At 43.7% G+C, this 14,456-nt stretch overlaps 1 protein-coding gene across 3 annotated transcripts in view; it reads left to right on the top strand.

Annotated features, from left to right (window-relative positions):
• pard3ba (par-3 family cell polarity regulator beta a) overlaps positions 1–14,456 on the top strand; it is a 112,259-nt gene that overhangs the window by 81,005 nt on the left and 16,798 nt on the right. For all 3 annotated transcript variants that reach the window (XM_017456907.3, XM_017456908.3, XM_017456906.3), the window contains 2 exons: positions 11,205–11,285; positions 11,371–11,637. In XM_017456907.3, the coding sequence (XP_017312396.1) occupies positions 11,205–11,285; positions 11,371–11,637 (348 nt within the window). The remainder of the gene's footprint in view (positions 1–11,204; positions 11,286–11,370; positions 11,638–14,456) is intronic.

Raw genomic sequence — 14,456 nt, 5'->3', positions numbered from 1 at the left:
CGCGTTTATTTCTGTTGGAATGAAGAGCGTCGCTTGCTGTTCCTTTTCCTTTTCTGAAGAACCTGCCAAGAACGTTCAATAACTCCAGCCAGTTGTTTCATTTCCAACTCCAACACACTGACTTGCTTCCCGAGCTGGCTTTTCTACTCGGCGTCTTGTTACGGAACGTGAAACGGAGCGTAATCGAGCACAATGCTACGCCGTAATCATACTCGCAGTCTCAATCGCAATCAGGATGTTGCGTCGTCGTCGTGGTTTTCTTCAGAAGACAGAAGACTTTAAATGGAAAGCATATGAGAATAATCCCTGGCCCTGTGACAGACGTTGGGTAATGATGTAGCACAACACACTGGAAGTGATCGTTTAGCTTCTTCCTCTTTAAATGTGCAAGGATTTGTTTACGGGCTGCTGAAGTAGGACCTTGAAGAAAATTCGCTGTTTGGTCTGTTGTGAAAATTAGAGGCTGCTTTTAAAAGTAAACAAAAAAAGTGGCGTTTTATTATCTTTGCGAACGCGAGTAGAACGCACGGTTGGTGCAAACAGCATATCCCGCTTATCCAAGGCGAAAAATGCTGCTTATAGACGGCTTACGAGGTCATATCGGCGTTCTTGTTTTATAGATATGCTTAATTAGTTACGCTAGACAGTCGCGGAGGCTTAACGAGCTTCTCAGACTGCGCTCGAACCCGACTGAAGTGCCTCTAGAGCTTGTAGCACTTTGATTCCATCTCGATTATCAAGCAGCGCCAATCACGGCGGCCCGGATGTGAAGATATGTTCCAAAAGGTTAATGGAGTAATATCGGAGTTCAAGCAGGTTTAAACTCGAGGCAGGATTGGGAAACACATCTACACACTGAACACATCTCAAGATACAAAAAAAACCCCCAACAAATCCATCCATCCATCCATCTCGACTGCTTTCGACATCACAGTTTGGAGGAAAACCAATTCCGACTTGACCCCAAGCCTGTTAGCGCAGCCGTTCCGCTCCTACTCAGGCATCGCATCGTGGAATTAGATTAGAAAGCTTGTTTACATGCAGGATGCAGACTTTGACAGTAATCTCTGATGTGCTGAAATGGTGATGCTTTAATTTACTTCATTTAGCTTCTTACTGTGAGCTAGCGTTATTTCATTATTTCTGTGAACTTTCTGACTGTCTGGCAGTGCACTGTAAACTTACACTTATTGTAAACTTTACAGTAAGTTACTAGCAATTTCAGTGTTGCTAGGTTAGACAGTGTGTTATTAGACCACAAGTCATATTTTGCCGTTACTTTACAGCAGTTGCACGTCATTTCGTTTGCCGTAACTTTACAGCAGTCGCGTATTATTTCGCCGTAACTTTACAGCAGTCGCGTATTATTTCGCCGTAACTTTACAGCAGTCGCGTATTATTTCGCCGTAACATTACAACAGTCGCCTATTATTTCATTCGCCGTAACTTTACAACAGTCGCGTATTATTTCGCCGTAACTTTACAGCAGTCGCGTATTATTTCGCCGTAACTTTACAGCAGTCGCGTATTATTCTGCCGTAACTTTACAGCAGTCGCGTATTATTTTGCCGTAACTTTACAGCAGTCGCGTATTATTTCGCTGTAACTTTACAGCAGTCGCGTATTATTCTGCCGTAACATTACAACAGTCGCCTATTATTTCATTCGCCGTAACTTTACAGCAGTCGTGTAATATTCTGCCGTAACTTTACAGCAGTCACATATTATTTTGCCGTAACTTTACAGCAGTCGCGTATTATTTTGCCGTAACTTTACAGCAGTCGCGTATTATTTCGCCGTAACTTTACAGCAGTCGCGTATTATTTCGCCGTAAATTTACAACAGTCGCGTATTATTTCGCCGTAACTTTACAGCAGTCGCGTATTATTCTGCCGTAACATTACAACAGTCGCCTATTATTTCATTCGCCGTAACTTTACAGCAGTCGTGTAATATTCTGCCGTAACTTTACAGCAGTCGCGTATTATTTTGCCATTACTTTACAGCAGTCGCGTATTATTTTGCCGTAACTTTACAGCAGTCGTGTATTATTTCACCGTAACTTTACAGCAGTCGCATATTATTTTGCCGTTACTTTTCAGCAGTTGTGTATTATTTCATTCGCCAATACTTTACAGCAGTCTCGTATTATTTTGCTGTAACTTTACATATTTGCATATTATTATTATTAGGTTGCCTATTATTATGAGATATTCCGAGGTTTTTATGTTAAACCGGTGTTTTTCTCCCCGCTCGGTAGGATTTTCTCGTTAGCGCTGTTACCTCTCCGCAGAGAGACATGAACAGTGGGACTCGTCAGTAATTCAGTGCTTCGGCAGCTCATAAAAACACTAATAACTGCCAGATTAGCAGCAGCCGTGTGTGAGCGATTATATATCCCCAACCCGTTCAGCACCGAACCTGCCGTTATATTTCCTCTCGTCACACCGGAGTAATTATGCAGATACGATCTGAAGGTGAATGAGGTGTCTCTTGTGATTTTCTCATTCATTATTTCCCCATGATCTAATATTGTTCAGTATCTCACCAGTTTCACACACAGCGTGCTGAAATGCACAGTTCCTGTGTGTCTGACCCACACACAATCACATATTAAGACCCCACGCTCACGGATGTGTGATTTTGTCGGTAAAGAGCGGACACCGGAGGTGTTTTTTACGCTTATAAAGTGCACAAATGCAGTTAGAACGCATGCTATAGCAAGAAAAAGAGAAGTGTCCATACACATTTTGTCCTTTAAAATGAGAAGCGGCGCGGTAGAAACAGCACATTTTGGTGTTTTGCATGTAAATACTGTCCGTTTTGCATATGTTTACAGGCGCTCGCTTCATATCTCCTCGGGATTTTTTTTCCCATTTGAGCATGAAATTATAAAATGCTATCACGCCGAAGCCGATTATTAAAGCGTATTTCTCCAATTTCCCCCCTCAATACTGTTATGATTTCCTCATCCGTGCGCGTGGACGTGTTCCGTCAATCAAGCGCTGTGGGTTTTTTTTGAAGTTTAAAAAAAAAAAAGAAAAAGCGCCTATTCAGATTTTTCGGATTGAAGATATGCGCGATCATAAATATTTATGAGCCCGGGCTCACCTAATTGGTCATGGCGGTCTCTGTCTTCAGTGTTTGTTTGTCGGGGACGGCTTCATCTGAGCTTTACGTTCCAGCCTTGCTGAATGTGACGCACTTTGGAAAGGCTTTAAAAGAAACAGCGCTTGCCATTCATGTTATTTAAAATAAAAACTAAAATAAAAATTATTACCCTAAACCGTCGCAGTAAACTTTGGCGGGTTTAATGAGCTTCGGATAGTTGCACTGTGTCTTCGTGTATTGCATCATAGGAAAGTGGACTTTAAAATTGCAGATTTTTTATTCTTTTTTTTTTTTTTTATATATATATATATAACTACATCTTGTCCCAGCGCTGCTCCTCTCAGATTTAACACGTGGCAGGTTTATTTTAAGCAAGGCTATACTTACATGTCCGTTATATTAACAAGGATCTCGCATGTTCTGCGTTTAAAATCTCAGCACTGCTAGGTAAGAAAACAAAAAAATAAATAATGATAAGAATTGTATAAAGTCGCTGTGTGTTACGTACTATTACATCAGTGAAAAACGACCCCCTTATAGAAACTTTTCCTCAAGTAACTAAATTTCTCTCAGAACAGATTTTGCTATGGAATAAAGAATCATTTCGGAGTAATAAAAAAAAAAAATTGAATGTCGAAAAATTGTTATTCTTCAAAAAAAATTAAAATTAAATCTGTTTTTTTTTTTTTTTGCGTTTTCCATTCAAGTCAGATTTAAAAAAAATAATAATGCAAACACATGCGTATATGTGTGTGCGTGTGTATACGTATATATGTGTGTGTGTGTGTAGATTTTTAATAATACGAACAGCTAATAACTACTTCTGCGAAGATCCCAACAAAAGTACAACATGCACAATGTTTCAAAGAACCTGAGAGTACCAACAGAAGACCCCGACGGAGAATAGTGCATTAATTCGGTTTCTCAAACCTCATGTACGCTGTGAAGCATGGTGGCGGTAGTGTCGTGGTTCCGGGCTGCTTTGCCGATTCAAAATTGTACCCGAAGCTCGAATGACGCGGCGTGACAAAAGACCTAACGAGCAAATCGAGACCGTCATTTTAAAAATACGAAAATGAGAGTGTTTCAGGATCAGAGCGCTTCTGATTTATTTTCTTCCACAGCAGCCTTCTCCTGCTTCTCTCCTGAAACACGCTCAGCCTCGATCACAAGCTGTAAAAGAGCAATCATCGCTTTTCCACCTACCTGTTCTTTTCCTTCGTCAGCCTTACAGAAATCACACGCACACACTGCGCACGTGACCAGGCTGCACGCGTTTGACGTGTGGTTCTGCGACTGACGCGCGATTATACCGCGTGGAGAACAGACGCAGACTTCGTGCCCTGATCTCATGCGACATCACGGTAAGAATAGGCCATCATGGGGAAATCACGACGCCAAATGAAATGCATCACGTGGTCAAGTTTAATTATCTCCAAAATCCTGTGGAACTACATGCGTCACTTGAACGTAGATGAAAAAACACGTGAAAGTAAATGAATCGAGTAAAAAGAAAACCGCTATGTCAAAAATGACATAATATTTATGTGAAGATTAAATAAAATAAACAAAACCCTGTATGGACATTGCAAATGAATCATGTGGAACTAAATGAGTCATTAAGAACATCATGTTCGAATAGATGAATCCCGAATATAAATCCTGTTTAAATGAAATGAAACTGGTCACGTGAAAAGAAATCATATACGTTAATAAATAACAGGGGAAATGAATCGTTTGTTTAAAAAAAAAAAAAAGAATCAAATGAACATAAACGAATCATGAAAATGAATCGTCTTTAACGGGAAAAAAAAGGTTTCACGTGGAAACAAACGAATCATGTAAATAAATACAGGAAATGAAATCTCGTGACAGAATCACGCGTTCGAAGAAACAAATCGTGACGAAATCACATTCGAACATAAACGAATCACGAAAATAAACGAACCGAGTCAAAATCACACGCCGCACAACGCTAGAAATGAGTCGGGTGTCAAAATTAAAAACAGGCCCTACATGTGAAAAACGTGTCAAAGGTTTATAGACCGTACGTTTATTATCCACATATGGATCATGCGATTATTTCTAGGCGTGTGTGTGTGTGTGTGTGTGTGCGCTGTAAGGCTAATCTGTAGTAAAATATACACGTTTTATTGTCGTCACTATGTTGTAAATATTATCTAAATACCATATGAAATAAAAATATTTACTTTATTAGCGACTTCACTTTAACGCGCTTGAGAGCCCGAGGGCGTGTGTGTGTGTGTGTAGTACATTATTAATATTAATTTGTAAGTGGTTCAGGCCTTGGCTGTAATCCCAGCACCATTTGGTTAATGAAAACCATTTTTTAACTCGTGTCATATGGCTAATGTTCAACTCTTACAGGAAATCCAAGTATTTTCTGCTTTGGGCTTCAGAACAAAGTTTCTTTTTTTTTTTTTTTTTTAACTAGACATAACCCTTTAAAGACAGGGAAAACAACAACAACAGACAGTAGACGTTTAGCAGCTTAGATCTGAGCCACAAGTCCAAGTGAATACAAACTCCAAATGAAACCACTTTTTAAACCGTTTAAAAAAATTTAAAAAACGGATCGATAACTTTCTAGAAACGGACGGTTATTGACGAGCGCAGGTGCCAACTATGACGGCATCAAACACACATCCTGTAGAATTCAATATTAGCATTCAGTTTCGCATCCCAGAGTCCTACTCGTTTATTCAGAGGTTGTGTTCGTTTGGTTTTTATTTGCTAGCTTCAGCGAAGTGTTTGTCATTTATTTCCCTACATAAAAAAATTCATAAATATGACCGTATTAAAGAATGCACAGTGTTGTCCCTTTAGTCCAGAAGAACCCTGGAGTGGAAGCCATCTTCATTTTAATGGATTCAAAAACAAAGCAAAACAACTACGCCATGATATATTATTAATTCCTCAAATCAAAGCAGTAAATTAAAAGCACAATAAGAAAGCAGAGATCTCTCACACGTTGTGATTTAATATCACCAAAAATAATAATAATAATAATAATATGTGCTGGATCAAGTGCTGTTTTATTTCTAGCGCGGGCGGAGGCCACGTCGTTAAATTAGACGAGACTACAAGTCAGCGTTCACTTCAGTGCTTTCCGTCCTCTCGTTCGTCTATCAGCGTGTGACTGTTGAAATCTCGCTTTATTTTATTTTCAATTCTTTCTTACTGTCATGTTACAGCGCATTATATTCGACAGCAAACAAACAAACAAACAAGTTTTTCCGCCAAGAAAAAAAGAAAAGACGCGCGAACTTTACAACTGGAGAACGAACCGAAAGTGCAGGTGCGTCACCGGACTCTGAATACACTCAACTTTCCCGCCGCAAATATCGACCTAAGGCGCCGACTCCGATTTATTTATTTTACTGATTTGTTTACGCCGGGTCTCTCGCAGTCACAATCTCCAAATGATCAGCTCCTCCTCGCTTTCAGAGACAGTTATATTATGTGTATATATAGTGCTACAGTCGGTGAAATAGATTGTCGTGAAAGCTGCCCACATGCGTACGGATGATTGACGTGCGTATCCGACTCCGTCGCGGCGTCCGCGCCACCGGCGAATTCCGATTAACGCGCACTTTATTGGAGATGACGGCGCAGAGCATCTGGGATTGATACGCCAGTCAGGCTTTCTAACAGGTCTCCAGCATTGTAGTCGAAGCTCATGACCATGACGGACACACGCGTCTGCTAATGATTTATTTATTTATTTATTTATTTATTTATTTATTTACATTTGAATTGATTCATTTAGCAGTGAATGTCAGGATTGAATTCATGTCTTCCAAAATGGCATGCCAGGCTGGAGAGAATGGGTCCTCGGGTTTGTCCATTTGAAGGAAGTCTTAACCCTGTGACCGTCTGTAGAACTCCTGAGGAACCTGGGGGTTTTTTTTTTTCCCTAGAATAGGAAGAAAGAAAGTATGAATGTAAACTTTCCTAGTGTCTATCTTCATTAAAACACACGACTGGCGGTTTTTTTCCCCACCAGACACCTCGTGGTTTCCATAAAACCCTGTATATACACGCACTCCCGGTTCCACTGTAGACAAACGACTTGAACATGGACTATTACTGACCACGGAAGCCTTCCCTCAAACCCCGACGCTGCCACGCATCGCACAAAATTCCTAAACGAGTTGTATTACGGTGTCTCCGTCCAGATCTTGGAGCCTTTTGGGAAGTAGAAACCATCTACGTGGAATATTTTTTTGAAGTTTCCCCCAGAAGGGTTCCCTCCAGGGTTCTAGATCGCCCCTACTCCGCATGCGACTTTTAAAGGTCGGACTACAAAAGACCAACGTAAACGCCCCCCTCAGCCGGGGAAACTTTACGGACACCCCTCAACCCCAGTGACGTCAAATCGAAAAGTAAACACAGTAGCACGTTTTAGCGTACGCAGGTGAATATACGTCGCTCGTCGCAGGTTAGCTGGCTAGCTTGTCGCTAACGGAAAAGGAGCACGGAGGCGTCCGGGTTTCCGGTGACGTCATTTCCACTCCCGCGCTCAGTCGAACGTCTTAAACCCAGCATGAACGTGATAAAATAATATTCCCGCTGTCTGTTTCTTTAGAACTGGGGGTGGAAGAAGAAAAAAAACAAAACGGCACAAACGTATCCGATTTCTTCACCTGTCTCTAAAGGCCTGGATTTAGCGGGATTATCCACCGCGCTGCACTTTCAAGCCTAATTATTATTTTCGTGTTTAATCCCCAGCCCTCCGCTCGCTCGTTCCACTCGCACTCCTCATTGTGTCCGACTAAGTATCTGCTTTTCTCCCCCCGATTTGTCTCCCTCGCCAGCCTTAAGAAGTTCAGTCCCAGACAGCGTTTAAGTCCTCGGAGGTCTCAGTCGAAAAATACGCCGCACTCTTAATATAAATAAATAAATAAATAAAGATAAGGTTTTTCTGCAGCGAGATTAGCCGTTCTCTCCGCGGTAGCGCTTATGATTTCTTCCTAAGCTACTTATGTTTAAATTTTTGTTTGTTTTGTTTATTTATTTATTTGTTGCAGTCTCATGCCTGGGGAACGTCGTGCTTTTGCTCTTACTTTAGAGTTCTTTTCCTTTAGATGGGGCTCATCACAAAAAAGCGCTTTGAGAACGCTCTCCGTGCTATAGGCTTTATCCCGCTTTGGTGTGTATGACTTTGTGAGTGGATAAACTTGGATAAGGGTGTGTGTGGGTGTGTATGCCAGATCCAGAATGCTTTAATTAGATTTGATTTTTTTCCTCGGCGCTGCGGACATTAGGGTTGATAACGATGGCGACTGTTATCCTGTACAGAGTCGTCCTCTCGTTATTCTGTGTGTTCCATCTGTAAACTTAAGCGCAGAACGACGAGGTTATTATAAAAAAATAACCCAAGCGATCGAGCCATGGACTCCTCAGGACTGCTGGAGGTGCGCTGTGGGGTCCGGTACCAAGACGTTCGCGGCAGATCCGGTCCCGTCGTTTGAGAGGCGGGGCCTCCGCGGATCCGACTCGTCTGTCCCGAAAGCCGCGTTCGGATCGGCGCGGCGTTCTTTTCCCCGTGACGAGGGATCACCGCATGGTGGTAATGTTTCTCTCTCGACGCGTGTTGAAGACGGAGCGAGCGGGGCTTTGTGCTCTGCGACAGCTCCACCTAATTAAACAGATCCAGTTTTAAACCCAACACGGCAGAGGAAGACTTTAATATATGCACACATAACGATCAGCCTGGCGTCAGCGTCTCCGCTTCCTCCGGAGGTGTCTGCCGGGTGGGGGGGGTGAGGGATGGGTGTTGGTTTTGGCAATACAACTCCCACCGATAAGATCACTGAAATGGGAAAATCACAACTAGTTCGTAGACGTTAATTAAAACCGGATTTTACTTCATGAAGAGCGACGTCGGGTCGGACAGATGGCGGTGTTTTTATGCAAACAGGAATCCTGTGATCTCCAAAATATCTCTTACAGCACCAGCTAACCCTTATTAATAACCCCATTGTAGCCCATTAGCTCAGTTGGATTAGCATGGCATATTTCCCAGGGCCACATACCTCGACCCAATAATGCTAGCAATGCTAATGAGCTTTCTGTCTGCTCTGATGTTCGAACATGGGAATGAAGTGAACCGAGCTCCACGCCACCTGATGATGATGATAATGATAATAATAATAATAATAATAACGACGACAACGTTAACAACCGCATACGGCTAGCTCTGAACCTCATTTCTTATCCCTTTTGTTTCTAAATGAAGTTTCTACTGCAAAGTCTAACCGCATATAACGCTGTTCAGCAAGTGCGGCTCCTCTAGAGTGTGTATCCCGTACTAAATAGATTCACATCTTCAAACAAAATACAACATGAAACAAGGGGAAGCTGAGGTTTTTTTTTTTCTTTTTTTTTTTTTCTTTTAATTGAAGCAAAAAAAAGTTAACACCCGTCAGCCGTGTGAAAAAACTAATTGCCCCCTTAAGCAGAAAAAACACCAACAAAACGCTTCTGATTTCTGGAGCTCAGTCTTCACACTTTTACTTATCTCTAGGACTAGGACTTACTCCTACGCTTTGGATCAGAGTCTTGCTGTATAATCCAGGCGCACTTGAGTTTCAACTTACAGACTGAAGACCGGACGTTCTCCTGTAGGATTTTCTGGCAGTGAGCAAAATTCAGGCTTCCCCTGAATTATTACAAGTTTCCCAGGCCCTGAAGCGGTAGCGCATCCCCACACCATCACACCGCCTCCACCATGCTCGACTGTCGGTATGACGATCTTTTTCCTGGAATACCGTGTTTGGTTTACGCCAGGTGTGACGGGACTCCTGTCTTCCAAACAGTTCCACTTTCCACTCATCAGTCCACAGAACATTCTCCCAAAAGGTTTGAGGATCATCATGGTGCAGTAAACACCTTGATTAAAAAAAAAATCGTGAAAAAGCTTGAGATTCTTCATGACGTATCCTGGTGTCTTCAGGAATTTCGGCTGAAAATATGATTTAAAAAAATATATATTTGGGGGATATTCGAATTTTTAACAACCAGAACGTCTCTCATCTTGTTGAAGCGCAACGTTGAAAGCCATATAAAGTTATTCAGCTGATTTTCAATCCGATCGTTTCTTTTTGTGTCTTTGTTTCCTCTCGATTTGTGCGGTTCATTTGTATCTTTAATATCGGTCTTTATCGACGTTCCAGATTGCAACGTAAGAGAGACTTAGAGAAATGATTGTAAAGAATTAAACGTTTGGAAGCAGATTTGTCAAGCAAAGAAAACGGCGAGTAATGCTGCAGACTAGCAGGACGTTCAGAGGGACGCCGTTTATTTCGGAAGACCAGAAAACGGAGTGCATCGCCGTTCCGAGCGTTCAAGAGCGAGACCGAGCTAGCGCGCTAGTCGATTCTGTAGCTGCTTTAGATCCTGACAAATTGGATGTCCAGCCTTATTATTAATAGACCCTTCTAGTTAAAATGGACCTTGAAGCATCATTTCCTCGGTTATTGACCATCACATTTCTCAGAAACGACCTCCTCTCCGTTTTGATTTTGATATGGTAATGATGTGCGGAGGCTTCCGCTTCAGAGCGTGAAACGAGAGAGCCATGCCGACGCTGTGAAATCTTTGCACGTCGCTCCAGCCGGTGAACCGGAAACCCGTTCACGACTTTTATTCACGTCGTCGCTCGCTCCCGTGTCCGACCCGTAAACGCCCACCTTCCTCTTTCTGTCTTTTCCTCCTCTCGTTCCGACCGTCGTCCCGTGACGCGCACGCCTTTCCTTTCCGCCGCATCAGAACGAGGACGCTACCTGATCGCAGGTCGGACGAGGATGGCGTGACAGTCGCTACGACAGCTGCTCGTCAAACCGTTTAATAATAATAATAATAATAATAATAATAATAAAAGGAAACGCTCTGAAATCCAGACCGGATCTGGGGATTATAACCAGAATTCCACGGGGAAAATGTCGGGAATCTCGCAGGGAAAGGTTTGATTTCTGTTTAGTCTTGGGGTCGGGGAACGTTCCAGAACGTCGCCCAGGTCTAATCATCGCTCTTTACTTTTTTTTTCTTTCTTCTTTTTCTCTTTCTAGATTTGGCAAAAAGAACAAATCGAAAGGAAAGTTGGGATCGCTGAGTGAAGAGGAGTTCAATAAGAGCGAGCCAGAAATGTCGTAAGTTGAAAAACAATCCTGTTATCAGGAAAATTCCATTTCGGTACCCAGTTAAAGGATCGACGTCTACCTTTATGTTTCGCAGCACGGAAGCGGACGCGCCGGCTCCGTCCCGCAGACACCTGCCCGACGTGGAAGACGACGACTTCGACCCGAACTACGCTCGCATCAATAACTTCAGAGACCCGCCCCCTCCTAGCCACGCCTCCTATCCAAACCGCATGCCCGCTCCTCATTACGTCCCACCCACAGGCCCCGCCTACAACATGCCCCCGAGTAGTGAGGACCCACGGGAAGGACTCTACGCCAAAGTCAACAAGATAAAGCCTCCCTCGCAGCCGACACCCGAGAGGTAAAGGTCTAAAAACCTCTTACAACTTGCAGGAAAATAATCCACAGCACATCCCAAAGTGTTTCATTCCTCTCACGCTAACCGTGATAACGTTTTCATTAATCAAACATCGACACGTACGGGACGGTAGCACCGACTCCGCTTCATCACACCGCACTCGTTTATTCTCCTCTTTGTTTCATTCCTTTCATATTCACTTTATTCACTTATTGGGGTTGTTTCTATGGAAACGCATCACTGTGTAATTCCAGCGTTCTTCATAGTGCACACAAACACTACCATTCTTACACACACACACACACACACACACACACACACACATATTAAACTCCCTGATGTAACCAATTGGCCATAAACACGCCATTAGAGTTTAACTATCTCTTTGTATTTTCTGTAAATCAACACATTGGGGAAATGGCTTCCCTGAACCAGAGCAACGACAGCAAGTGTGTGTGTGTGTGAGAGAGAGAGAGAGAGAGAGAGAGAGAGAGAGATAGTAGGATATGGTCAATTAACCACAAAGTAACAGCATGACTCTGTCTCCCTCTCCCCGAGTGCTGATGTCTCATCTTCTTTAGAATGAAGCTTAATTACTGTCCCTCCTTCCTCAACCTCTCTCTCTCTCTCTCTCTCTCTCTCTCTCTCTCTCTCTCTCTCTCTCTCTCTCTCCATCTGTCTCTGTCTCTCTCTTTCTCCATCTGTCTCTCTGTTGCTTTCTCTCTCTCTCTCATTGTCTTTCTTCTTTCTTTCTACCACTCTCTTCCCTTCTCTCTCTATAGTTTGTGCATCTGTCTCTTCATCTTTCTCTCTGCCTCGTCTTCTCTCTCTCTGTTTCTGTCTCACTCGGGCTCTCTCTCTTTCACCATATCTGCCATATCTCTCTCCTTCCATCTTACTATTTATTTCTCCATAATTTCTCTCGCTCTGGCCTTCTCTCTCCCCTTCTCTTTCTCTCTGTATAGTTTGTATCTCTCTCTCTCTCTCTCTCTCTCTCTCTTTCTGTCTCGCTCTGCCCCCATCTCCTTCTTCTATCTGTGTCTCTCTGTTTATTTCACCATATCTGCCATATCTCTCTCTCTCTCAGTCTATTTCACTCTGCTCTTCTCTCTATCTCTCTCTCCTATCTCTCTGTTTATTTCTCCATATCATGCTCTATCTCTCTGTCTTTCTCTCCTATCTCACTCTGCCCCTCTCTCTCTCTCTCTCTCTCTCTCTCTCTCTCTCTCTCTCTCTCTCTCTCTCTCTCTCATACATGTCACAGTGAGGGGTAAAAGAGCAGGAACTCAACCAGCAGTTCATGTGGAAAGTTTTTTTATGACCCCGACTCTGAGATATCGGTTTAACTTCAGGACAGAACAGATGTGAGGGAAAGTCTTTCATGTTCCCTCGGATATCAGGTCTGAGTCAGAGTCAGGTCCTATTAATCAGCCTAATGGACCTCCGGGTCCTCACTACAGCCAATTAGAATTCTTTGCCGCAGCTTCTCTTGGCTCTTCTCCCGTTTAATTTGGTTAGATCTCCTGGCAGAGTGGCGCGGTGAAGCTGTGGATGCCGTCCGCTCGTTAGATGCGGAGGGATCTGTTTCTTTTTGAACGAGGAGGGAAGAGCTTCAGGATTTGGTGTAACAGCGGAATCTGCTCTAGATGGAGCTGGTGTCGGGGTTCTTCTTGGGGAATGGAATTTGTTTCAGTTTTGGTGAAACTCATCTAGAAGTGTTCCATTTTTGTTTTTTTGGGTGAATCCATTTCCGTTTGTTTTAGTGAAACGATCCTGACGTGGACCGCTCCATTTCCGCTTCCTCTGGGTGAAACCGTTCCATTTCCGCTTCCTCGGGGCGAAACCGATCCTGACGTGGACCGTTCCATTTCCGCTTCCTCGGGGCGAAACCGATCCTGATGTGGACCGCTCCATTTCCGCTTCCTCGGGGCGAAACCGATCCTGACGTGGACCGTTCCATTTCCGCTTCCTCGGGGCGAAACCGTTCCATTTCCGCTTCCTCTGGGAGAAACCGTTCCATTTCCGCTTCCTCGGGGCAAAACCGATCCTGATGTGGACCGCTCCATTTCCGCTTCCTCTGAGTGAAACCGTTCCATTTCCGCTTCCTCTGAGTGAAACCAATCCTGACGTGGACCGTTCCATTTCCGCTTCCTCGGGGCGAAACCGATCCTGACGTGGACCGCTCCATTTCCGCTTCCTCTGGGTGAAACCGTTCCATTTCCGCTTCCTCTGGGTGAAACCGTTCCATTTCCGCTTCCTCTGGGTGAAACCGTTCCATTTCCGCTTCCTCTGGGTGAAACCGTTCCATTTCCGCTTCCTCTGGGTGAAACCGTTCCATTTCCGCTTCCTCTGGGTGAAACCGATCCTGACGTGGACCGCTCCATTTCCGCTTCCTCTGGGTGAAACCAATCCTGATGTGGACCGCTCCATTTCCGCTTCCTCTGGGTGAAACCAATCCTGATGTGGACCGCTCCATTTCCGCTTCCTCGGGGCGAAACCGCTCCATTTCCACTTGTTTACCTGAAACCAATCTAGATGGTAATTGGTTTGTTTCTGGTCGAGTTGGAGCTTGCTCCTGGTTCTGATCGACTCTGCAAGACTTGACAAGATTCTGATTTCACTGTTATTAAATTCTTCAAGCTGCTCTACATGGGGTACATTCTGTACCCCGCCCCAGTTTGGTTCGGTGAAGACAGACTATTTGATTTGCTGTGTTTTTTTTTTTTTACCATTATGGGGTTCCTTCTTATTTTACCGCGGAGCTGCTCGAGATGGCGCCGGTCCCGTCTTCGACCGATCCAGCCCGGGTTTTCACTCGATTT

This window comes from Ictalurus punctatus, chromosome 26, assembly GCF_001660625.3.
Source record: "Ictalurus punctatus breed USDA103 chromosome 26, Coco_2.0, whole genome shotgun sequence".
Lineage (NCBI taxonomy): Eukaryota > Metazoa > Chordata > Actinopteri > Siluriformes > Ictaluridae > Ictalurus > Ictalurus punctatus.
Note: the sequence above shows the minus strand (reverse complement) of the source record. Positions and strands in the feature narration are given on the sequence as shown.